Genomic DNA, 25,014 nt, shown 5'->3' on the forward strand with positions numbered 1-25,014 from the left:
GTACAGCCTCCGCTATGGGTTAGTTTGGTTTTGAATATGAAAATCAAAGGGAAAGTACCTTCTAGGGTCATTAAGGGGGCACGCTATGGGGCCAGGATCCCCTTCCTCTTTCCCTTTTTGCATTTCTGACAGGGTAGCGCGTTAAACATATAGGGCTGGCTGAGTGGGAGCAAATGGATCTCTCTCCATTGCTGTCCAAGAGTCCCTGGGTGCACCAGGAAGGTGGGGCAGCAGAGAGTTAGTGAACAGTTGTAGGAAAATGCCAGCCTTGCAGAGGGAAACCCAGAAATAACAACTGTCAGCGTGGGCTTTGGAGTCAGAGGTCATGGGTTCAAATCCTGGCGCCACCACTTGTCAGCTGTGTGACTTTGGGCGAGTCACTTAACTTCTCTGGGCCTAAATTTCCTCATCTGTAAAATGGGGATTAAGACTGAGTCCCACGTGGGACAACCTGATCACCTTGTAACCTCCCCAGTGCTTAGAACAGTGCTTTGCACGTAGTAAGCGCTTAATAAAGGCCAGTATTATTAATTATTATCATTACTTGGAACCAAGACGGGGTGAGGTGAGCCGACGATCAGAGTCATCTTGGCTTTCTGCCAGACCTGCACCCACTTTGGCTATTGGCACTCCTTATGTGTTTATCCAGACTGACCTCAGTCACTACACACTACGTCCATTCAGTTCAGATTTCAGATCATCCATCTTTTTCCTGTAATTATTCACACTTACCATGGGCAGACCATCGCACTGAAATCAGCAGAGGTAGAAGATGCGATCCCTCCCTAGGGGGATGTTACAGTCTAACCGGAGAGGGAGGTGTAAAAAAATTTTCCAGTAAGAGGAAGGAGTGCTCACATAGTAATATGTGTACATTAATAAGCACCAAAGTGTGACGAGAAGTTGTGGGCACAAATGTGCCGAAGTGATACGAGGGAGAATGTGTCCCAGGGAGAAGAAAAACCGACTGGAGACAACCTCCTGGAGGAAGTGGGCTTTCAGAAGGGCTCTGAAGAAGCAGTATGGCCTAGTGGATAGAGCACAGGCTGGGAAGTCAGAAGGACCTGGGTTCTAGACCCCGCTCTACCACTTGTCTGCTGTGTGACCTTGGGCAGATCACTTTGCTTTTCTGTGCGTCAGTTACCTCACCTGGAAAGTGGGGATTAAGATTGTGAGTCCCATGTGGGACATGGACTGTGTCCTACCTGATTTACTGGTATCTACCCCAGCGCTTAGTATGGAACCTAGCACATAGTAAGTGCTTAACAAATATCATTAAAAAAAAAAAAAGAGATGGGGTCGGATGGATTTGCCATGGTAAGGGGTCCCAGGCAGGAGGAAGGGCATGAGGTACAGGAGTCAAGAGCGACATACAGTGAGAAAGTCAGCTGGGGTTGAACAGAGAGTGCAAGCTGAAGTGTGGTGGAAAAGGGGAGTCCATGGGTAAGAGGGAGCGAGTTGGTAAAGTGCCTGGGATCCAGTGGTAGGATTTTCTGGGTAGCAAATGAATAGTCGGTGGAGGCTTTTAAGAGATGTTTTCCTGGCCATGCTTTCAATTGAAGATCCAGGCAGCAGAAGCTGGAGGCAGGGAGACCCTTGAGGGGGCTGAAACAGTAGTCAAAACAGGTTACGAGGCAGATAACAGTAGTGTCTGAGCCAGGGTGGTGGCCATTTGGGTAGAGAGGAAGGGGTGGATCCAGGAAATGTGGTAGTGGCAATATAATCTATTTCACCACTGACCTCTTGCTCAGGCAGTGCCTTCTGCTTTGAACTCCCTTCCTCTTCACATCTGGCTGACCATTACGCTCCCGATTCTCAAGCCCCTTCTGATATCATAATTCCTCCACAAGGCCTGCCGTGTTTAATCTGTCATCTCCCCACCCTTCTTGCAGCTCTGCTGCCACTTCAGCACTTCCGTGCCCACTGTGCACTTGGGCACTCACACCCCCCAGGAGCCCTTGTGCACATAATGATGGTATTTATTAAGTGCTTACTATGTGGCCAACCACTGTACTGAGCTCTGAGGCTCAGTTCAGCTAAAGTTACTGTCTCACATGGGTCTCACAATCTAAGGCGGGGAAAAAAGGCTACTTAATGCCCATTTTACAGATGAGGAAACTTAGGCACGGAGCAGTTAAAATGACTTGCCCAAAGTCACCCACCTGGCAAGCGGTGGATGTGGGAGTAGAACCCAAGTCTCTCGACTCCCAGGCCCAAGCTCTTTCCACTAGGCCATGCTGCTTTATACTCTGTTATTTTCTCCCTGCCTGTAATTTATTTTCATGTCTGTCTCCCCTGCTAAACTCCTTGAGGACAATGATCATGTTTACCAGCTCTGCTATCTTCTCCCCAGTACTTAGAACAGTGTTTTGCACAGTGCAAGTGCTCAATAAATACTGCTGCCTGAAGAAAAACTGACAGGAATTAGAAACAGACAAAATGAGAGGATTGAAGTAAAATGTGGAATCCAGGGTCAGGCCCTGGTCATGGGGAAGCAACGTGGCTCAGTGGAAAGAGCCCGGGCTTTGGAGTCAGAGGTCATCAGTTCAAATTCCGGCTCCACCACTTGTCAGCTGTGTGACTTTGGGCAAGTCACTTAACTTCTTTGGGCCTCAGGCACCTCATCTGTAAAATGGGGATTAAGACTGTGAGCCCCACGTGGGACAACCTGATCACCTTGTAAACTCCCAAGCGCTTAGAACAGTGCTTTGCATGTAGTAAGCACTTAATAAATGCCATCATCATTATTATTATTATTATTATTATTATCAAAAGGTCTCACCTCAACAGATCCACTTGACAGCTGCTGGTGGAGCAGAAGAAAGAGAGGCGGGCATTACGTGGGAGGTGAATCAGCTTGGGCTCAGGCCTGTAGTCACCTTGGGAGCCTCGGGGGTAGTGGTACCTTTGTGCCTTGGGCCCCACCAACCATTCCACTGCTGTTGCCTCCTCCTCCTCTTCCCACCCCTCTTCTCCCCAGGTCTTGTGTGGTGCGGGCACCCAGCAACACAAGCCCCCTGGGGTTTGCCAGAATCAGCGCCTCGCCCCCCTCCCACGGAGAGCATGGAGCCGCCTTTGCCAGGAAGTTCTCCCTCTGCGGGGCAAATCCCTACCCTCCATCTCCCCAAGGTAAGAGCCTCTGTTGCCCCCTCATTACTCATTCTTCTCCCCGTCCTCGAGGGGCCTCTCCCCTGCCTCCCCGAAGCCATCGTCAGGCCTGCCAGGTAGAGCCAGGAGTCATCAGCCCGTTCGCCAGTCTCCCTGCTGCCCTGTCCTCGTGCAGACTCAGGCATTAAAGTGAAGGAAGTCAGGTGTCTTTGCCACTCACCACACAAATGGTTGCTCGCCATTGGGGAGGCCTCTTGTAAGGTCACCCACACCTGTGGGCGAGGCCCAAGACGAAGAAAACGAGTTTGTGTCAGCAAACCGCCTCTCTAAGCCTGACCCTTGGCCCTAAGCACCTGCAGCCCTTTGTCTATGGGACTGGCTCCTTCAGAGGGTCCTTGGACCAGGTGCGAAGTGTGAGTTCATGGATGTGTAGGGTTTTGGTTCTGTCGGGCGGATGCTCCCGCGGCTTCCTTCTCACCGGTTACGGCTGGTTCCTCCAGAAGCTGGCACCTTCCCTCATCCAGGTGCTCGATTTCTTTTTTCGACCGGATTTCTGGCTAATTAAGTGTGTGACCCTGTTGTGCTGGTTTGTCTTCCCTCACCCCCGGCTTCTCCCTCACTAAGTTGGAACGATCCCAGAGCGACCTGGACAGAGCCTGATTCCCTCCCCGCAAGGAGCCGAATTGCGCACCTGGCTCCCCATCCCTGGTACGTGCGTGAGGTACCCCAGCCCCCCGGGCTCTTGCGCTCCCTGTCCCACCCATCCCATCCTGCCTGTCGTGGTGGAGGGAAGAGGCAGACCTGGCAGTGCCCAGTCCGCAACTGACTCTTTCGCCATCTTGATTCCTCCTGTGACCTAGTGAAGAGGACTCTGTTTCCCCTGGAGTTGTCTGGTGGCCCCCAGTTTGGCCTTCCTCCGGGCTTCGCCCCACTCATCTCCTGCCTGGTGACACATCCTTCCCCCTTCCGCCCCCCCCCCACCCCCCATCTTCATGTGGTACAGTCATTCTCCTCTTTCCCGGGACGGGCCGGGTAGTGAGGAGCAGGTGGGTGGGCTCCAGTGGTGACCCAGGACATCTTCTCTTGTCTTCCCCTGGCTCAGGCGCCTCCCTGCCTGAGCCCTCGGCCCGTGGGCTGGGCTCCCGCCTGCACAGTGCCCCCAACCTGTCTGATCTGCACGCGGTGCGGCCGAAGCTGCCCAAGCCACCGTCTGAGCCGCTGGTAGCCGCGTGCGGCCATGCCCAGGCCAGCCCGCCCCACGGCCTGCATGCCTGCCGACCCCTCCGCTCATCCCCCAAGTTGTCCGACTTCATGCAGAGGAACCCCCTGCCCACCATCGTCGGCTCCCCGACCAAGGTGATGTGGCCCCATCCCATCACCCCTGTGGGGCTCCCCGTTCTGATGCCTGCCAGATCCTGCTCCCAGGGGCAGGGGGATGAGAGGGGACCACCACCGCTCCCTCATCCTCACTCACAACAGCCCTTGAGCTCCCAATGAGGGCACAACACTGAATCACTCGAGCAGTCAGTGGTATTTATTGAGTGCTTAGTATGCACAGAGCACTGTACTAAGAACTTGGGAGAATACAGCATAAGAGTTGATAGACACGATCCTTGCCCACGAGGAGTGTACAGTCTAGAGGGAAGTTCTGCAGTGGTTTACTTGGGGAAAATGTAGAAGCTAAAAGACATTGCACCACACAGACCTCTGATTACTTACAGTCTAATGTGGGGAGGCCAGGAGACACAGATTTCCAGATTACCCCCCTTAAAAGAGTAAGAACGTAAGTGCCCTTGATAGGGAAGCTGCAGGCGAGAAATGAACTCATTAAATCTAAGTGAACAGCTATGTGCATACAATGGCTAGAATGGCCAGTGATGGCAGATCTAGAAAGGAGGAGAGATGAGGTTTCCCCTACCAGTTTAGCATGGCTCAGTGGAAGTGCCTAGTACAGTGCACTGCACATAGTAAGCGCTCAATAAATGATTGAATGAATGAATGGAAAGATCACGGGCTTGGGAGTCAGAGGTCATGGGTTCAAATCCCAGCTCCGCCACGTGTCAGCTGTGTGACTTTGGGCAAGTCATTTAACTTCTCTGAGCCTCAGTTACCTCATCTGTAAAGTGAGGATTAAGACTGTGAGCCCCATGTGGAACAACCTGATCACCTTGTATACTCCCCAGTGCTTAGAACATTGCTTTGCACATAGTAAGCACTTAATAAAATTGTCATCATTATATCCCAGACAAGATGGCACCATCTGCTAGCCAGGAGAACACTGGGGTTGGGGACAAGGCCAATGCTGAGACTGGGCTTTCTCCCAACAGAGCTCACCACTGGTTTCTCAGGGCTGGGTTGGGAGTACTTGATTTGGTAGGGTATAGAGACAGGGGAGGATGAATTAGGGCAGGGAGAGGGAATGGGCTTGGATTGGGGTTGGGGGTAGGGGTTCTGGGGAGCTAAGGAGTCGAACTGGGATGTGGAGGGAAAGGATGTCCTGAGGCTGAACATTGCCTCTCACCCTCTCTAGGCCATACCCCCTTTCGACTTCCCCAAGACCCCTAGCTCCCAGAACCTACTTGCGCTGCTGGCTCACCAAGGGATGGTGGTGACGCCCACCAGGAACCGGACCCTGCCGGACCTGAAGGAGATGGGTCATTTTCAGGGCCAGCACCCAGGCCTCGGCTTCCGGACCGTGGAGGAGATCAAGGGCCCTTTCGGCAGGTGAGGAGCTGCAGTGAAGGCCAGATGTGGGACTCCAGCATAAGTCCCACCCTCCCCAAACTCAGACCTGTAAATATCCAAGTGGGCTCCAGGACTCCCCCTCTGAGCCCTTCAGGTCTGGTCTCCCATCTTTTCTCCCAGATGTATTCTGGGGTCCTGGGATGGGTAGGTAGGGGGAGGATGTTTCTGGGAAGCAGTTGGAGGCCAAATGATACCCCAATCACTGCCCCCTGAGCACCGGAGTTTTCTGTTAAGCGGGATCTGCTGAGAAAACCCTGTCCTTTCTCCGTCTTCCTGAGGTCTAGGTCTCTAAGCACCGGCCGCCTCACTGACCTGCTTCTCAAAGCTGCCTTCGGAGCCCAGGTTTCAGAAGCGGGAAGCAATGACAGTCTCAACAATGAGAAACCAATGGAGATCACAGGTAGGGGAACTGTTGCTGACCAGCCACGGAGGTTTGGTGCTTGAGGAACTGTTGGGGTGGGTGGGCGGGGAAGGTGGGCCAGGGGGCTTTGGGCGATGTGAGGTTTTTCGGACAGTGGTAAGGCAGCCTGCTAAGAGAACAGGAGATGCCAAGGTCAGAGCCGGGGGTGGGGAGGTGGGACAAGGATGACTCTGCTCACTCTCTTCCCTTGGCATGTTCATTACAATGGTGGTATTTGGTTCTGTGTGTCAGACACTGTTCTAAGTGCTAGGGTAAGATACAAGTTAATCAGGTCAGACACAGTCCCTGTCCCACATGGAGCTCACAGAGGGAGAACAGGGTTTGAATCCCCATTTTGTAGAAGAGGTAGATGAGGCCCCAAGAAGATGTGACTTGCCCAAGGTCAAACAGCAGAAACCCTGGTCGTCTGACTCCTGGGCCCTTAGGCTTTCCAGTAGGCCGCATTTATGTCCCTTCCTCTGGGTACCTAAACTGACGACCCTTCTCTCCCAAACGCTCCAGGTGCAGGGATCTGGGTCAGTCAAGGGGATGGGGTGAGCAGGAGCAGAGAGGAAGACTTCAAAACAATGGTGATCCTGGGGGCGGGCGGGGAGGGAAGGATCTGAGATGACCCAACTTGAAAAGTGTCTGGGAGTTGAAACCCAGGCCGTGGAAGCTAACTCAGATTCCATACAGATCCAGAACCATTTCTCGTGAGGTGAAATGCTCACAAGAAGCACTGGACTCCTGGGGCTCTTGGGGACTGCTGTGTTGGAGGCCCAGGCAGTATTGCTGGACAGAGAAAGTTTAAGTGAGACATTCCCGAGCTGGCTGAAAAGATCAAGGCAGTCAGCCCCTGGAGTTATTAGCCAACCCTCTCCCCAGGCTCTGAGCCCAGACTGCCCAGTGAGGAAGAGAGAGAGAATGTGCCTTGTCCGGACTTAGACTGACCCCAGGCTTGTGGCTATATGCAGCTGGGGGCCCCGCGTGCCCTGCCTGGTCAGCCTCTGCCTGGTCATTAATGACCAGACATATCTTGCACCTGTCTGGCCCCTGCCTCCCTGTGGATTGCCAAAGGAGAGGTGGGGAGGGGGAAACTACCAGAATTTTCACGGCGGGGGGGAGAGGGAGAGAGAGAGAGAGAGATATGAAAGGATGAGAGGCCACCCCTGTGTTCTGAGTGGATCTCAAAGCCCAATGAGAGAGAGACAGAGACAGACACACACCTGTCTTGGGGATAGAAGGCCTTGGATTCGGCTGTGCGGGCAACAGGGGCCTGCATCGTGATGGCGTCTTTTCCTCTCCCCTCCAGGGCCTTCTGCTGGTTACGGAGGGAACCTTTTCTCTGGTGCTAGGGTTGGGGGCTCCTCCAGCCCCTCCCCTGTTGTCTTCACCGTGGGCTCCCCCCCAAGTGGGACAACCCCTCCCCAGGCCCCCAGAACCAGGATGTTTTCAGGTAAGAGGGGAGATCTCTGCCTGTGGGGCCACAGCGGTTGGGTGGGAGCTGAGTGCCTGGGGTCCCTCTATAGAGGCCGGCCTCTTAGGGCCCGACCTCCTTCCTCCTCATCCTCTCTGGGTCTGTCAGCTTGGCTGGCCTGGTCCTCTTGTGTTCCACCATCTGCTCCGGCTAGGAGGGCTTTCCTGGATTCGCTGGGACAGGGCAAGCAGAGGAGTTTGGGGGAAATTCTGAAGCAGCTGCCCCAGAGAAACTTGATGTCACAATAGAGAGGCGATCACCCAGACTGTTTGGGACTGAACCCGAAGTTTTGGGATCCCCCAACGTTGGAGTTTGGCTCTGGTAATCATCCTCCTCAAGGCGGGAGTTGTTCAGTGCTTACTACGTGCCAAGCTCTGTGCTAAGCACTGGGGTAGGTACAAGATAACTCAGATCCAAACAGTCCCTTTCTCACATGGGTTCCACAGTACAAGGGGGAGGGTGGACAGGCATTTAACCCTCATTTTACAGATGAGGAAGCTGAGGCACAGAGAACTCAAGTCACCTACCTAAGGTCGCCCCCTCCCCGAGGCCCGTAGCGGAGTGAGGATTAGAAACCCCCATTTCCTGACTCCCAATCCTGGGTTCTTTCCACTAGGCCACATTGCTTTTCTTGGCAACTTAGGAAAGGGCATCTACTTTCATTTATATTCTCCAGATTACCCTGGAGATTAAATGACCATTTTCCCGGTTAATTGCGGTCCTGATAATCAACCTTCCATCGTGACAGTAATGATGGAAGCTTGAATTTCTGCCAGGAGTTATTGCTAAGTGTGTTCATGTCACATTTACCCCAACATCCCTGTAAGGTAGAGGAGAGGCAGGAATCAATGTCCACGTTTTCCAGTTGGGCAGGCAACTTCAGAGAAGAGAAGGGACTTGGCCTGACGACACGCCGTGAGTCAGCAGTGGTGCAGGAGGCTTGAACCCAGGTCTTTGCCTCCCTAACCCAGACTCTACCCGGTAGGCCACCCTCCCTCCCTGGAAATCAGAGCACCTTTGGACCTCGTAGTAATGGAAGGCCCTTCCCTGCATTGGAGAGAGAGAGCTCTGACCTGATGTTCAGGAGCTGGGAGGAGGGCAGGGACACCGGGGCAACTTTGCCATGCCCACTGTACCCCTCTGACTCACTGGCTACTGGTGGTGGAGCTCTGCAAGTCTGGTGACTGCTCGGGCCCGGGCATGGAGGCGCTTGGTCCGGCTTTGTATCTCTACTTCTTTCTCTCAATTAGGATCAGTGACAAAGCCAACTCTCTGGGCCTGGTGACTGCATTTGGGAGAAGGAGTGCCCTATGAGATGGGTCATGGCATGTCCCTCTCTCTGGTCACTATCTCTCCGCTTCACTCTGTCTCTGTCTCCTACCTATTTGCCCATTTTTAACCCCCTTGTCCCTCTGGGAACACTGTTCTTGTTCCAGGTACCCGCTGGTCACCCATCCTTCACACACACCCAGACCCGTTCCGTGAGTTCTCCAGCTTCCCTCCCGCCGCCATCTGGCCCACTGCCAAGGAGGGGAAAGTCTAGCCCCTTGGCCCATGGGTTGGGGGGGCACTTGGTACCAAACACCTTTGGATCTGTAGAGCTTCCTGGGTTTTGACCCAGAGATGGACCCCTTTCCCACCCCCTGTTTCTTGAGAACCCGTCTCAAACCAGGAGCCTGGGCCAGACCTCTTGATCTAACTTCTCTGGCTTTGATTTTTGCCTTTTGGATCCCGAAGTTCTTTGGTTCAGCTCTCATGGGTTTGGCTGAAGCAGATTCATTCAGTCGTATTTATTGAGCGCTTACTGTGTGCAGAGCACTGTACTAAGTACTTGGGAAGTACAAGTCGGCAGCAGATGGTGCGGTAGCGGGGCTTTGGCCTACCTCCTACCACACGTGAGTATGAGCAGGATTGGCACGGCTCCGTGCAATGTAGAGGAGAGGCAGGAATCAAAGTCCACATTTTCCAGTTGGGCAGGCAACTTCAGAGAAGAGAAGGGACTTGGTCTGATGACACACGGCGAGTCAGCAGTTGTGCAGGACGCTTGAACCCAGGTCTTTGCCTCCCTAACCCGGACTCTACCCGGTAGGCCACCCTCCCTCCCTGGAAATCAGAGCACCTTTGGACCTTGTAGTAATGGAAGGCCCTTCCCTGCTGTGGAGAGACAGAGCTGGGCTTCCTTACCCCATCCAGGCCCTGACCTGTTCCCAGCCCTAACTCCCTCCCACACAAGGCTGAGATCTCTCGGGAAAGTGGGCGGAGTCAGGATAGGCCCAGATATATTTTTCTGCTGGTGTGTCTGTGCAACAGGAGTAAGATGACAGAAACATATTGACCAAAGTTTTTTAGATATCCTTGACCCAGGGCTCGATCGGAGTGGGTGGCAAGCTGTCAGAGCCAGCTGCTGTCACGTAGAGAACTCTCTGAGTGAGGGGAAGAAGAGTGAATACAGCCTGGGCGATGGATGTTCGCCCACCCTGCCATAAGCCAGCCTTGCTGATAAGAGTGTAAGAGTTTTAGGCACACCAGCATACGGGGATGAAGTTCTGCAGTCCTTCTCCCCATGACCAGGGGATATTAGATGGGGCATGTCTGCCTGAGGGTTGAAGGGGTGACTCAGGGCCAAGTAATAATAATAATGGTGATGTTTGTTAAGGGCTGACTTTGTGCCAAGCACTGTTCTAAACACTAAGGTAGGTACAAGGTCATCAGGTTGGACCCAGTCTCCAGCCTCCCTGGGGTTCACAGTCTGGGCGGAGGGAGAATCGGGCTTTCATCATATGATTGAATGAATAAATGAATGAATGAATGAATTCTACAGAAAAGGAACCTCATCGAGGATAATGCCGAGGCTGGGGGCCAACTTGTACTTCCCAAGAGCTTAGTACAGTGCTCTGCACACAGTAAGCGCTCAATAAATACAATTGAATGAATGAATGGGGGCGACTTACTGACTCTGACGTTTTCCATCCCAGTCTGATTAACTTCCGGGCTGGCCCGATTTCTCTCCGGCCGGGGAGCTCGAGCCCTGGGCTCATGCCCGCTGTCTCACAGCGCCCATGACGGCTGGCTGTCCTGTTTCTCCCTCCCAACCCCACCCCCGCTTCTCCACAGTGGGCTCACCGGGCTCCCTGAGCTCGGGAACCTCCTTCAGCGGTCGCCACATGCTCCTGGGGATGGGCGCCGAAGCCCTGGAGGCCCCGTCCAGCCTACGCTGCACCTTCACTGACCCTATCGCCGCCAACCTGGAGGGAGCGGTGACCTTTGAGGCCCCAGAGCTCCCCGAGGAGACGCTCATGGAGGTGAGTGCAGCCAAGGCGGAGTTAACTCTCAGGCCCGAGTGCCGGGAGCTGGAGGGAGGGAAGTGGCGGCGGAGAGGGGGCCTTGCTCAATTTGGAACCGGGCTGAAAGTTTCCCACAGCACTGAGTACAGTTATCCTGTTCGGGGGAGTGCCTCAGCAAGGCTCATTTGGGTGGGGGGTGGAGAGGGAGCGTCCTCCCAACTGGAAAGGAGGGAAGGAGGACAGTCTTAGCGGGATTGTGGGCACTAGAGGAAGGAGCACCTTGAAGCCTAGAAGTCTGCTGGGGCCCTGGATCCAGCAGTGTGGGGTGGCATGGTCCCCTCTACCTAGGCTGAGCCTGTAAGAGGAGGGGTCCCAGGGAGCTTGAGACCCCAAGCCAGGCCCAGCAGCATCCTGCTGTTAGTCCCTGACACCCAGGTGTCATTCCTGCTCAGTCTATTTCATCTGCCGCTGACTTGTGTCCTTCTGTGTCTCTCCCCACCCACTCCCTTCCCAGAGCAGCCCCACTGGCTCCCCCGTGGCCTCTGCTGCCCATGAGCCCAGAGCCAAGGATCTGACCCACCTCCAGGACCAAGTCCTGCTAGGAGTTGGCTGGAATTTCTAGGGGAACATGGGAAACGGAATTGAAAACAGATTCTGGGACAGTAGCTGCTTCAGGCCAGGGGTGCCTTGGGATTGTATCGGTGCTCCTTCTGGCAGAGGGAAGCAGGTCCTGGAAGGTGACAGGCCTCAGTACAGCACGGGACAGTGGGGGCTCACAGTACAAAACAGCCACTTTCTCCTCCGGCCCAGTCTGGCCCAATCTGGCCCGGTCCTTGGGTCCCAGGGTACCAGTGGTCTCAGAGGCAGCAGAAGGAGCAGGGGTGAGTTAGCAGGGGGGGCCAGGCCGTAGGGGAGCTGGGAGCTTGGCTGCTAGGCTCAGGGCCTCTGGCCTCATACTGAGCCTACAGGAGTGGGCCAACCCTTTCCCAGTTGCTGAGGTCAGCATTCCCGCCTTCGGGAGAAATGCCCTGAGCTGCCAGCTGCTTCCCTCCGAACAAGGCAGGGGCTGGGGGCCTCTGGCTGGTCCTCTCTGCTGTCTGACAGCCTCTCTCCTGCCATCCCCGCTTCTCTTCTCTCCCCCGACTCGCCATTCAGCAAGAGCACACCGACATACTGCGCAGCCTGCGCTTCACCCTGGCTTTCGTCCACTCCGTCATGGAGATCGCAGCCGTCAAGGGCAGCGCCGGCGAGCTGGGTGGCTCGGTGGCCTCGGAGTACCAGCTTCAGGAGAGCGTGGTGGCCGACCAGATCAGCCTGCTGAGCCGCGAGTGGAGGTGAGTTCCTCCCGATGACCGAGTTTCCCCGATCCCGCTCTGGCACTGGAAGACGGCTTCTGGGAGGCCCAGCCATTTGGGAACTCCCGAGGGCTGATCCCCAAGGTCCCCCTTTGCCGGGCAGATTGATTTATGGGTAGTGCGGTGTCTGCAGGCCACCCCCATCCCTCCACTCTCGGTGTTCCCTCCAGCGTCCTTGTGAGGCCCACCGGGGACATTTGGGAGCTGGGTGGGGCCAGGGCTGGGGATGGGGTGGTCTTCCTTTCTGCTCTGCATCCCTGGTTCCCCCAGCCCAGGTAATCCCTGGGGTTTAGTGCAGGGGGCCGGGTTGACTTCGCAGCCAACCTGGTGCTTCTCCTCCCCAGCTACGCTGAGCAACTGGTGCTGTATCTGAAAGTGGCCGAGCTGCTCTCCTCCGGCCTGCAGACAGCCATCGAGCAGATCAAAGCCGGCAAGCTCTGCCTCTCATCCACGGTCAAACAAGGTGAGCGTGCCTGCCCCATCTGTGGGGAAGAGGAGGGGTTGGGTCCCTCCCCCTCCCCCAGAAACCCTCTGGAAATAGCCGCCTGCATAGTTCTCCCTCCCTCCCTGGGTTTTTTTCCATTGTCCACAAGAGCTTGGCTTTGGCCAGAGCTGTAATTCCCAGCTCTGAGTCTGGAATTGGAGTGGGTTCGGTGTTCGAACGACCAGGCCTGACAGCAGGAGAGACTCTCTTGGGGAGAGTTTGTGGCTGAGCCGTGCCCAGGCCTACCAGGAGGGTCAGTCAGTGGTATTTATTGAGCGCTCATTATGTGCAGTGTACTAAAGGCTCAAGAGAGTGCAATATAACAGAATTGGTAGAACACGTTCCTTGCCCACAAGGAGCTACAGTCTAGAGCATCCTCAGACTGTTGGCCCAGAGGCCCCAGTTGCGTGTTCACCCTTCTCTCCCCCCGACCCCTGCCTGGTGGCCCCAGGGGCAGGGCGTGGCCAGGGCAGAGGGGGAGATGTGCCATACCAGCCTGGTGGCAGTTGTCATCCTGAGAAGCCACCCCTGGATTCACTTTATCTACGTCGCTGTCATTGAGAATTTAGGTCCCCCCATCCCCTACTCTGGGCTCAGGAGGTTCTCCCTCCAAACCTTTCCCTTTAACGTATTTTGTTTGCGGGCGTCCATGTGTACACATGTACTTGAAGCATATAATATTCCAAATTAGTCTTAGTTGCACTGAGTCTTGAGTCACTGGGCAGCCCTGTTGGTCTAAGTAAACACTGAACAGATGCCATGAAGGGTAGACCTGAGTGTGGGTCTCTCCCCTCCCTTCTCCTCCTTCCCCCTCCTCTTCCCTCCCCTTCCTTCCCTGTCCCTCCCCATCCTTTCTCCTTCTCCCTCCTTCCCTCCCTCCCCACCACACTCCCATTCCAACCCCGGCTTTTGCTATTTTTGGCACCGTTGAGTCAGCCTCCTGTGTCCAAGTGGAGTTTCCTGTCTTGTCTGACTCCATCATGCCATTCTGCTCCCTCCAATCCGCTCCGGGCTTGGGTGGTGGTGCTATGTGACCCAGAGCTGGGCACTTAGGGCCTCAAACTTTATTGGAGTTATGTCCACAGATAAATGTGTGCTTGTGCACGGGGGTGTGTGTGTATATATATATATATATATATATGTATCTGGGACAGAAATGGATTGAGGTTAAGTGAACTCTGCCCCCAAAAGGGTCTTGAGAAGGTTGGCAGATTGAGTGGGGAGGGAGGCCCTGAGGCTCGGGGGAAAGTGGGGCAGGCCCCCCGCCCCCCCCCATCCCCAAACTAAGATGCACGGTCTCCTGCATAGTGGTGAGGAAGCTGAATGAGCTATATAAGTCTGTTGTGTTGGCCTGAGACTTTCGGGGGAGCCAGGGCAGCCCCTCCCCCAGCAACTAAGATGCACGATCCCCTTTTTTCCTTCCGCCCCTTCCCCAGTGGTGAGGAAGCTGAATGAACTGTACAAGTCCAGCGTGTCGGCCTGCCACTGTCTGAATGTGCGGCTGCAGCGGTTCTTCCTGGACAAGCAGAAGCTCATGGACCGGATCAACAGCATCACAGCCGAGAAGCTCATCTTCAGTTCGGCCGTGCAGATGGTAAGGGGCCCGCGCTTCCCCAGGGAAGGAGCCTCTCCTGCTCTCTGTTCCCACTCTGAGACCCAGGGGCCAGGCACGTGAAGCAGTCTCGGGGCCTGGGAGGGGTCTGGTGGACCTTGGGTGTCTGCTTGTCTGGGGCGTATTTAAAGATATCCTCCCCACGTCATCCCCTACGAGAAACATTCACCCATCCATCCACCTGCTGCCTGTGACCCAAGAGGTCCCTGCTCACCCTCTATGTTCTCCCACCCTAACCCTGCTGCTGGTCTAACCTGATCAGCTGGCTGGTAGTATTAGGAGCTTCTCACCTGTGGAAATGAATCCTGTACTTTCAGCCAGTGTAGATAACAAGTGGTTTGTGGCTCCAGGAGTGTGGTTGGTCCAAATTCACTTCTCTGTAGCAATGCTACCGGAGAGTGCTTAACTTCCCTGGGCCTCAGTTTACTCATCTGTAAAATGGAGTTAAGGTACCTGCTCTCCTTACCTCTTGTTGAACCCTGTTCAGGGTAGGGTCAGTGTCCTGTCCGATTGCCCTGTATCTTCCCCTGTTTAGAACAGTGGTCAATACATAGGAAGTGCTTGAGAAGCAGCGTGGCTCAGTGGAAAGAGCCTGGGCTTGGGGACTCAGAGGTCATGGGTTCTAACCCCAGCTCTGCCACTTATCGGCTGTGTGACTTGGGGCAAGTCACTTCACTTCTCTGTGCCTCAGTTCCCTCATCTGTAAAATGGGGAATAAGACTGTGAGCTCCACGTGGGACAACCTGATGACCTTGTATCTACCCCAGAGCTTAGAATAGTGTTTGGCACATAGTAAGTGCTTAATGAATACCATTATTATCATTATTATTATTGATAAATGTTGTTATAGCTATTAGTATTAACATTATTATTATTATTATTACCAATTGGAGAACAGTTGATGGCCCATATCCTCCCCTTCTCCCGGGGCAGAGTTGGATGCGGATATACCCAAAACTCAGGTCCTCACTTCCTTGCCCTCCCACCCAACTACCCACTGTCCCCATCCCTGTCCCAGGTTCAGTCAGCTGCCCTGGACGAGATGTTCCACCATCGGGAAGACTGTGTTCAGCGCTACCACAAAGCGCTGCTGTTGATGGAGGGGCTGCTGCACATCATCACGGAGCAGGCCGACATCGAGAACATCAACAAATGTGAGTGGAGGGCTTGGGCTGCCCGCAACCGGGGGCGCACAGCCTTTCGGTGCCCCAGGGGAGCTCCTGAGAGATGAGTTTGTGACTGCCCCGATGGTGCCCTGTTGGGGCAGTGGCACGGAGGGTGTAGCAGGGACGGGAGCCTCTCCCGTCTCTGACGCAGTCACCAGCTCCACACACTTCTGCTGGTAGAGAGGATGTGGCCGCTGGGAGCCCCTCCTCCTCCTCTCCTGTCCGCCAGGTGCCGGGGGGCTGGGCTGGGTGCCGGAGAGGACAGGGAATGGGTAGAGGGATGTGGCACAGTTGCAGGTGGCTGAGTCCCGTTTCTGGTCACCTGAGCCCAGTATTGCTCCCAGTATTCCCCAGACCACCACGGAGCACCCCTGTGACCAGCATGACCCCGGTGTGCTCGTATGTCCCCAACACCCTCTAATTACCTTACCTTCCATCCCCTTTACCCCTTTTCGCACTGCAACTGCCCTCCTCCTGTAGGGTAGGAGAACAGAGTGTGTGTCCATGAGAAGCTCCACCCTCACCCCCCCCCAGTGCAAGAGGAAGATAATAATAATAATAGTGATGGCATTTGTTAAGCGCTTACTATGTGCAAAGCACCGTTCTAAGTGCTGGGGAGGATACAAGGTGATCAGGTTGTCCCACGTGGGGCTCACACTCTTCATCCCCATTTTACAGATGAGGGAACTGCGGCTCAGAGCAGTTAAGTGACTTGCCCAAGGTCACACAGCAGACAAGCGGCGAAGTCATGATTAGAATCCATGACCTCTGACTCCCAAAAGCCCGGGCTCTTTCCACTGAGCCACGCTGCTTCTCAGCAGGAGATGATGGGAGAGCAGAGGGAGGATGTGTCCAATTGCTAGAGGAGTGGGTTGGGAGAGCTGGGTAGGAAAGCCAACCAGGGTGGGACGGGCCACGAGGGCCTGTCCGATTCAGGACCGTCGCCCCCGGACCAGAGAACCCTAAAGAAACCTCCCAAAGCCGCCTCACCAATTCACACAGACACACACCGACCCAGTGGTCAACAAGAGCTCTTCTGACCCGCTCAGAGGCTCCCCTGGAAGCTGCGGGGGTGGACAGGTGTGTTATCGCTGGCTCTGTCTGGACACTGGTTTCTTTGTAACTCAAGCTCCTTTCCTGTTCACCCTTCCCAAGCTGGCTCTCCCCTGGTGCCCCAGAGTTGGACACTGAACCCCCAGATCTGAGGAAATCCCATGATCCCAAATGCCCCGTTATCTGGTCTGGATATACCAGAACCGACTGGGGAAATGGAGCCCTGGAGGCGGGGGTTGGTTCATTCATTCATTCATTCAATCGTATTTATTGAGCGCTTACTGTGTGCAGAGCACTGGACTAAGCACTTGGGAAGTACAAGTCGGCAACATATAGCGACAGTCCTTACCCAACAATGGGCTCACAGTCCAGAAGGGAGAGACGGGCAACAAAACAAAACGTAGACAGGTGTCAAAATCGTCAGAACAAATAGAATTAAAGCTATATGCACATCATTAACTAAACAAAATAGAATAGTAAATATGTACAAGTAAAATAGAGTAATAAATCTGTACAAACATATACAGGTGCTGTGGGGAGGGGAACGAGGTATGGCTGGGGGGATGGGAAGGGGGAGAGGAAGGAGGGGGCTCAGTCTGGGAAGGCCTCCTGGAGGAGGTGAGCTCTCAGTAGGGCTTTGAGGGGAGGAAGAGAGCTAGCTTGGCGGATGTGCAGGGGGAGGACATGGGCCGGGTGTCGACGGCGGGACGGGCAAGAACGAGGCACAGTGAGGAGATTAGCGGCAGAGGAGCGGAGGATGCGGGCTGGGCTGGAGAAGGAAAGAAGGGAGGTGAGGTAGGAGGGGGCGAGGGGATGGAGAGCCCGGAAGCCGAGAGTGAGGAGTTTTTGCCTGATGCGTAGGTTGACTGGTAGCCGCTGGAGATTTTTGAGGAGGGGGGTGACATGCCCAGAGCGTTTCTGCACAAAGATGATCCGGGCAGCAGCGTGAAGTATAGATGTTCACTGAACCATTTTGGGCACACTCCTTTTCCAGGTGGTTGTGGGAAGCGGCGTCGCCTAATAAATAGAGCATGGCCCTGGGAATCAGAGCACCTGAGTTCTAATTCCGGCTCCGCCACTGGTCCGCTGGGTGATCTTGGGCAATTTATTCAATTTTTCTGTGCCTTAGTTTCATCATCTAAAAAAGGGGATTAAATCTGTGTTTGTCTTCCTACTTAGACTGTGAGCCCAGCACTTAGAACAGTGATTGACAAATACCATAATTCATTAATTAAATGAATAATATTTATATCTATATATTTGTAGATATAGATTGATATATATGTATACTTACACCCCTCCCCGCCCACCCCAGGGAGTGGCTAGAGCACGGGCCTTAAAGTCAGAAGATCATGCTGTCTAATCCCTGCTCCACCACTTATCTGCCAACTTGTACTTCCCAAGCGCTTAGTACGGTGCTCTGCACACAGTAAGCGCTCAATAAATACGATCGAATGAATGAATGACTGATGTGTGACCTTGGGCGAGTCACTTCACTTCTCTGGGCCTCAGTGACCTCGTCTGTAAAATGGGGATTGAGACTGTGAGCCCCACATGGGACAGGGACTGTATCCAACTAGATATGCTTGTTTTCACCCCAGCGCTCAGTACAGTGCCTGGCACATAGTAAGCACTTAATATATGCCATCATTATTATTATTAGTTGTGCGCCCCCGCCCCGCCACTCATGCATTCGGGTCCTTCCTCCAGGTAAGATGTGCATCGAGCGGCGACTGTCAGCCCTGCTGTCTGGCATCTGCGCGTGACCCAGCCGGCCTCCGCCTCCAGCCCACGCCCCCCAGACAACCGCTTTCAGTTTTTGGTCTCAGGCCGCAGAGCGGAGCCCGCCAGAAGGCGGGAAGGCCGGCCCTGGACGGCACTGCCGCCGGACTCGTCTCCAGGAAGCGCCGGCCCCGCGGCGAGACAGATCGTCGACTCTCTCCGGGTAGAGACCTGGGCCGCGGCGATCCGGGCCAGCTTCACCCCGCTTGGAGCCGCCTGGGACGGAGAGGGAAGGCGGCACAAAGGGCTCTCCTGCCCTCCGGAGAGCCAAGCTGCTACATACAATCCTCCCTTCCCAGGGGTAGGGTCTCCCTCCGGGGAGTGGGCAGGGTGGGCAGGAGGCGTCCATTGCAGGCAGCGGACACCGTGAATTCACCTTCCCTGATGACACAAGGCCAGTTGTGAGTGTTCTCTTTCCTCCCTCGTCTTCCTCCTCCTCCTCTTCCTCCCTCCCTCCCGCTGACCGCCAGTCACCCGGCAGGGTCCTGGAACGACCCCACTCTTTCCCGTCCCCTCCGCTGGGGCCAGAGAAGGGGCGAACCGGAGGAGTTTCCCGTGCTGGGCACAGAGCAGCACAGTTACTCCAGGGGTCACCCAGGGACGCTTCCTGACCTACCCCCCGCACCCCGGGGCCCGTGGGGAACAGCCCGGCCTCTGCCGACGGCCGGGAACGGGGAAGCAACCCGGGAAAAGGAAAAACTTCCTTGAATAAAGAACCCGATCCCTCTGCCGGAGATCCAAGCCAAAACGTGCGTTTTCTCCAGCTCCATCTTCAAAGACAGGGCCAGGCCAACCTGCACAAGAGAATCTGCCACCTCCTCCTACTTTTAATCATTCTTCAGAGAACCCAAAAAGCCTCCCCACTAGCTTTGTGAATCAAAGGAGCACTTTATACGGGATGGAGACCTCGAAAACCTCGAAAATGCGTTATGGGGTGTTCCAGGAACATACTGACAGCCAGGAATTATGCTGGCCCTTTATATTCCTCTCCGACTCCCACTCCCTTTTTTCCCGGTTACTTTATTGCACTACTAGTGTGTACATATATAAATAGAGCTGTGTGTTGCGAGGGTGTGTGTTGTATGTATTTAACTGCACTGTATCTTGTACTTGTGAGGAAAACAGCCCATGCAGTGTGGCGACCTGCTCACCTGTGGCTTCCGGGGACGGGTGGGACCCTGCAGGTCCAAGAGAAAAGATACAGTGGTTTTATTTAAATGTTCTTTTAAGGACAGACAGTATAAAGCTCCAAGCTTTTTAAAAGCTTCAGAACAGACGACGAAATCTTACACACTTCAGACGTAAAAGTGCGTTTCATTTTTTTTGCAGCTCATTTTTTTTTTAAAAGACGAAAACAATCTCTTTAGCGTGCGTTTTCTTTGGGAGGGTGTGTGTGTTGGGGGGCGGGGGGGGTGCGGAGTGAATGTGCGCGTGTGTTCAAGCGTGTCTTTTTACGTGAGATTTCGAGAGCCAAACGGATGCCGCGGGTGGGAATGTCGGACACTTGGCCTCTCTCTGCTGCTTCCTGAGCATGGGAGGGGCCCCGCCGGACTGGGAGCCGAGCGGCCTCCTGGTTTGGGCTGGCGCTGGCCAGAGGTGACCTCTCGGCTGAGCTTAGAAAGTCCCTTGAGCGAGCCGCTTTCAGGTGGCCTTCCCTCCCCGCCACCCACCCGGGCTCCCCCCGGCTGGTGGGCCACTTTGACGTGGACAACCTCTCCCACGAGGCAGTGCCAGCGGTAGCCAGAGAACTGACTGACGCGGAGGTGTGAGGAATCCCCAGCCCGCCGCCCCCACCCCTTCCCGGGAGCCGGGGACCAGGAGGCCCGAGCCACCGAAGCCAAGGGGCGGGTGGATGGGCTGACTGGATGCCAGCCAAAGAGGGACCGGGCCGTCCTCGGCAGCGGTAGCTCGCTAGCCGCTCTTCGGGAGACCGCCTGTTTTTTCCTTACCATCTTAAAACCCGACAGCACCCGCACCCCGCCACGCCCGACCCGACCCCATCCCGGGGCGCGGCATCCAGAAAGATGTGCGGGATTTCCCAGGGGCTCAACAAGCCATGTTACAGGTCAGCTCAGCGCGCAACTTCCCGCTGCTGGGCTTAGTTACTTGAATGTATCAGGAAAATCCACGTTCAACCTCTAGAAATATGTTGCTCCCCTTAAAGTGGTTTACAAGTCTTCTACCTATATATACATATATATATATATATGTATGTATAAAACACACATACATGTACACACACACACACACATATATATATATATATTTTCTCAATACTTGAAACTTAGCCACTGTGCTTGGACATAAAAGAAAAAAAAAAACAGACAGGTTTCTTTTGCCATCACTTTGGTGACTTTATTTTTACCTAACTGCATGTGGCATGTAAACAGCCTTCTTGTACAAAATTAGTATTTATTGCTTTATAGCCAAGGAATGCAAAACAACCCCCCCGCCCCAAAAAAAAAAACAAGAAAAATCGAAGTGGTTATGGTAGTCTGTATTCACTCTCGTTACCCATTCGTTACTGTTGCAGCATTTGTATGTTGTGTCTCAGAGTAGGTTTCAGGAGACGTAAGCCTAATAGCACGTATCTACAGGTTTGTGTGGAAAGTGTATCCTGTTGTTATTTTACAAGATGATGCCTGATACTTTGTCAACTTTTTTTTAATTCTACTGTTCGTGTGATTTATTTTTCCTTTCGTTTTAAATTGTGTAACATCAATTTAAGAAAATAAACTGATTTGAAATTATTGTCTTAATGTTGGCCCGGTTTAACGATCTTTAAATGTCGCTACTACAGTATAATTTCTTGCTTTCCTGTCTCCCACCGCATTCTGGAAATGATGTCCTAAAGCGGTACCGCTCTAATAAGACGAACGATAGCGTTGGTGAAGCACTTGATTTGTGGCAAACATTGTACCAAGTGCTGGGGTAGATAAAGGATAACCCGGTCAGATGCAGTTCTTTAGAGGGCTCGCAGTTGAAGTGGGAGGGAGAACGGGTTTTTAATCTCCATTTTGCAGACGAGGGAAACTGAGGCATGAAGAAATTCAATGACTTGCCCAGAGAGCTGAGATTGGAATAGTTCCCCTTGTAGACTGTGAGCTCATTGCAGGCAGGGAATGTGTCTGTTACATTGTACTGTCCTAAAAGTGCTTAATACATGGTCAGCATTCAAGTACATTTGATTTATTGATTGATTGATCGTCTGACTTCTGTGCCTCGCTGCATCTTGAAGCCCTCAGCTTCCTGAGAAGCTACAAACTTGGTCTTCCCCCTATCATTCTCATGACAACCATTCCCAAAGCAGTCAGTGGCTCTGTAGTTACTGAAGATTTGAGCTGATTTTTAAGAGTGGGGTCAGAGCATGGGAGGGAGGGTCTGCCCTAACCTTTAAAAAATTCACTTTGAATCGTTGAATCTCCACTCTCATGAGGCAAGAAGGTCTCAGTCTATACCCTTTTTAGGCGTTGGTGCCTTACCTCTTTAGAGTGGATTTTTGTTGGAAAAGTACTGACCTCTGCTTTGTTACATGTACCTGGCTCCTCAGGTAAATGACTGGCCTTGGGCAGTGCTCGGGATGACTCTTGGAAAAATGCCACAGCTCCATGCCTGAGTCAGGCTGGACTAGGTTAAAATCATTCTGGCTCCAGGAAGAGATCTTTGATTTATTTTTTGGATGAAATTTGCAGAAGTGCCCTGCCAACATTTAATAGCAATCAGAGGGAGTTTAAAAGTTTCCCTCCAAAACTAAGCAAGCCCAAAACACCCATTCTACTCTGGGGGGGTTAAACGTTGCCCCTCACCCCCACCCCTCTGCCCCCCCTCAAACCCAAGTGGAGCTGGCCAAAGATTCTTATTAATAATAATAATAATGTTGGTATTAAGCGCTTACTATGTGCCAAGCACTGTTCTAAGTGCTGGGGAGGGTACAAGGTGATCAGGTTACAGATGAGGTAACTGAGGCACAGAAGTTAAGTGACTTTCCCAAAGTCACACAGCTGACAAGTGGCGGAGCTGGGATGTGAACCCATGACCTCTGACTCCAAAGCCCCATGCTCTTTCCACTGAGCCATGCTGCTTAGTTGTTGTGCTCAGGAGTAGTATTGTGTTCTGGAGTAGCAGCTGTATCGTTCAGAGAAAACAGAAGGAAAGACTCAGGGTGGATATTTTGTTGTCACATTTGATTTTGTTCTCCGTCGTGCAGGAACTACCATCTTGGGTTCACTGAGAGTTTAGCAGATGTGACAGGGTGGGTTTTTGAAACCCTGAATCCCCAAAGAGATTCTAATTTTAGCTTTCTGAAATGCAATTCCACTCTATTTAAACCGGAAAGAAAACCAAGCCCAATAGAATGGGATTTGTGACGAGACTGGCATTACTGTGACTACTGTGATTCCGTTGTTGGGTAGGGACTATATGTTGCCGATTCGTACTTCCCAAGCGTTTAGTACAGTGCTCTGCATGCAGTAAGTGCTCGATAAATACGATTGAATGAATGAATGAATAATGTCTGTGAAGTGCTTACATTGGACTAAGTGCTGTACTGATCATTCAATAGTAATTTTTGTTGAGAGTTTTTTTCATGCACAGTTAATAATAATGATGGCATTTATTAAGTGCTTACTATGTGCAAAGCACTGTTCTAAGCGCTGGGGAGGTTACAAGGTGATCAGGATGTCCCACGGGGGGCTCACAGTCTTCATCCCCATTTTACAGGTGAGGGAACTGAGGCACAGAGGAGTTAAGTGACTTGCCCAAAGTCGAACAGCTGACAAGTGGTGGAGCTGGGATTTGAACCCATGACCTCTGACTCCAAAGCCCGGGCTTTTTCCACTGAGCCACGCTGCTTCTCATGTTCTTCAATAAATGCTAGGGAGAGTACAATAGAGTTAGTAGACATGATCCCTGCCCTCGAGGACCTAGCGATCTAGTGGGAGAAACTAAAATATAGTTTGGCACAAGTAACTGAACTTAAAGTTCAACCCTGGAGACAGTATGGCACAGGGAAATCAATTAAACAAAGTACCAGGGCGTCAAGGGACTAAGTCTGGAGAGCAGACGTAGAACAATAAACGGGAAAATCCACTGGGGAAATCAGAGGACCAAAGTTCTAATTCTGTCTCCCCCATTTACCTGTTATGTGACATTGGCCAAGTCATCCAACTTCTCTACCTCAGTTTCCTGAACTGTAGTTTCTCATTAGTAAGGGTGTAAGACAAGGATGTATCTCATCACCTTATCTGTTCATCCTTTATACCGAACACATGATGAGAGGAGCCGGATTGGATGAAGACGAACGGGGAGTAAAGATTGGAGAAAGGAATATAAACAACCTTCGTTACACTGATGAAACTGCCCTACTAGCAGAAAGTGAAGAAGATTTGAAAGGCTTCTTATTAAAAGTTAAGGAACAGAGAAAAAAGGCGGGCCTACATTTGAATGTCAAGAAAACAAAGATCATAACTGGAAGTTTTAACACATTTGTCGTGGATGAAGAGAAGATTGAAATAGTTGACCATTTTTCTCTCCTGGGATCGATAATCAGTAATAAAGGAACTAGTAGTCAAGAAATACGCCGAAGATTATGTTAGGAAGACTTGCTAGGAAGAGCCTGGAAAAAGTCATGACGTGTTGATGTAACAATTGCCAAAAAAATAACAATTGTCAATTCTATGGTGCATATGATTCGAAAGCTGGACAGGACAGAGAGAGCGTCGATTCTTTTGAAATGGGGTGTTGGAGAAGGCTTTTGCGAATGCCATGGACTGCCCGAAAAACGAACAAATGGATTTTGGAGCAAATTGAGCCAAAGTTTTCTTTGGAAGGCCAAATTACTAGACTTAGATTAGCATATTTTGGACACATAATCAGAATGACTAATTCTCTGGAGAAGATACTAATGCTAGGGAAAGTTCAGGGAAAACTTGGAAGAGGCAGACTGGCAACTAGATGGACAGCGACCATAACAATAATAATGGAAGAACCGTTAGGAAGGCTATGGATTTTGGCAGAAGACAGGGACGTTCTGGAGAAAATATACCCAAGGAGTCGCCATGAATCAGAAACGACTCGACGGCACTTGGTAATACTAATAAAATGGAGATTAAATTTCTCCTCTCTCTCACCTTTACATTTTGAATCTAAATTTAATTTCCATACTTTGCTGCCCAGATCATTTTTCTAAAAAACGTTCAGTCCCTTTCTCCCCATTCCTCAAAAACCTCCAGTGGTTGCCCATCCAGCTCTGCAGCCAACAGAATCTCCTTACTGTCATCTTTCATCATCATCATCAATCGTATTTATTGAGCGCTTACTATGTGCAGAGCACTGTACTAAGCGCTTGGGAAGTACAAATTGGCAACATATAGAAACAGTCCCTACCCAACAGTGGGCTCACAGTCTAAAAGGGGGAGACAGAGAACAAAACCAAACCTACTAACAAAATAAAATAAATAGAATAGATATGTACAAGTAAAATAAATAAATAAATATTTATTTATAAGTATTTAAGGCACTCGGTCACCTTGCCCCCTTCTACCTCACCT

At 52.5% G+C, this 25,014-nt stretch overlaps 1 protein-coding gene across 9 annotated transcripts in view; it reads left to right on the plus strand.

The window, feature by feature from the left end:
• The window catches only part of ULK1 (unc-51 like autophagy activating kinase 1), a 91,155-nt gene extending 71,045 nt beyond the window's left edge, over positions 1–20,110 (plus strand). For 4 of the 9 annotated variants that reach the window (XM_038762273.1, XM_038762278.1, XM_038762275.1 and 1 more), the window contains exons 17-29: positions 2,981–3,129; positions 3,733–3,816; positions 4,211–4,464; positions 5,639–5,832; positions 6,132–6,253; positions 7,566–7,709; positions 9,167–9,211; positions 10,845–11,032; positions 12,170–12,348; positions 12,714–12,832; positions 14,290–14,447; positions 15,484–15,619; positions 18,395–20,110. In XM_038762273.1, coding sequence (XP_038618201.1) covers positions 2,981–3,129; positions 3,733–3,816; positions 4,211–4,464; positions 5,639–5,832; positions 6,132–6,253; positions 7,566–7,709; positions 9,167–9,211; positions 10,845–11,032; positions 12,170–12,348; positions 12,714–12,832; positions 14,290–14,447; positions 15,484–15,619; positions 18,395–18,450 — 1,828 coding nt within the window. In that variant the 3' untranslated portion in view covers positions 18,451–20,110. The remainder of the gene's footprint in view (positions 1–2,980; positions 3,130–3,732; positions 3,817–4,210; positions 4,465–5,638; positions 5,833–6,131; positions 6,254–7,565; positions 7,710–9,166; positions 9,212–10,844; positions 11,033–12,169; positions 12,349–12,713; positions 12,833–14,289; positions 14,448–15,483; positions 15,620–18,394) is intronic. The other 5 variants (XM_038762274.1, XM_038762280.1, XM_038762277.1 and 2 more) reach the window with 3 other exon arrangements.
• Positions 20,111–25,014: the final 4,904 nt, after the last annotated feature.

Source organism: Tachyglossus aculeatus, chromosome 21, assembly GCF_015852505.1.
Source record: "Tachyglossus aculeatus isolate mTacAcu1 chromosome 21, mTacAcu1.pri, whole genome shotgun sequence".
Taxonomy (NCBI): Eukaryota; Metazoa; Chordata; class Mammalia; order Monotremata; family Tachyglossidae; genus Tachyglossus; species Tachyglossus aculeatus.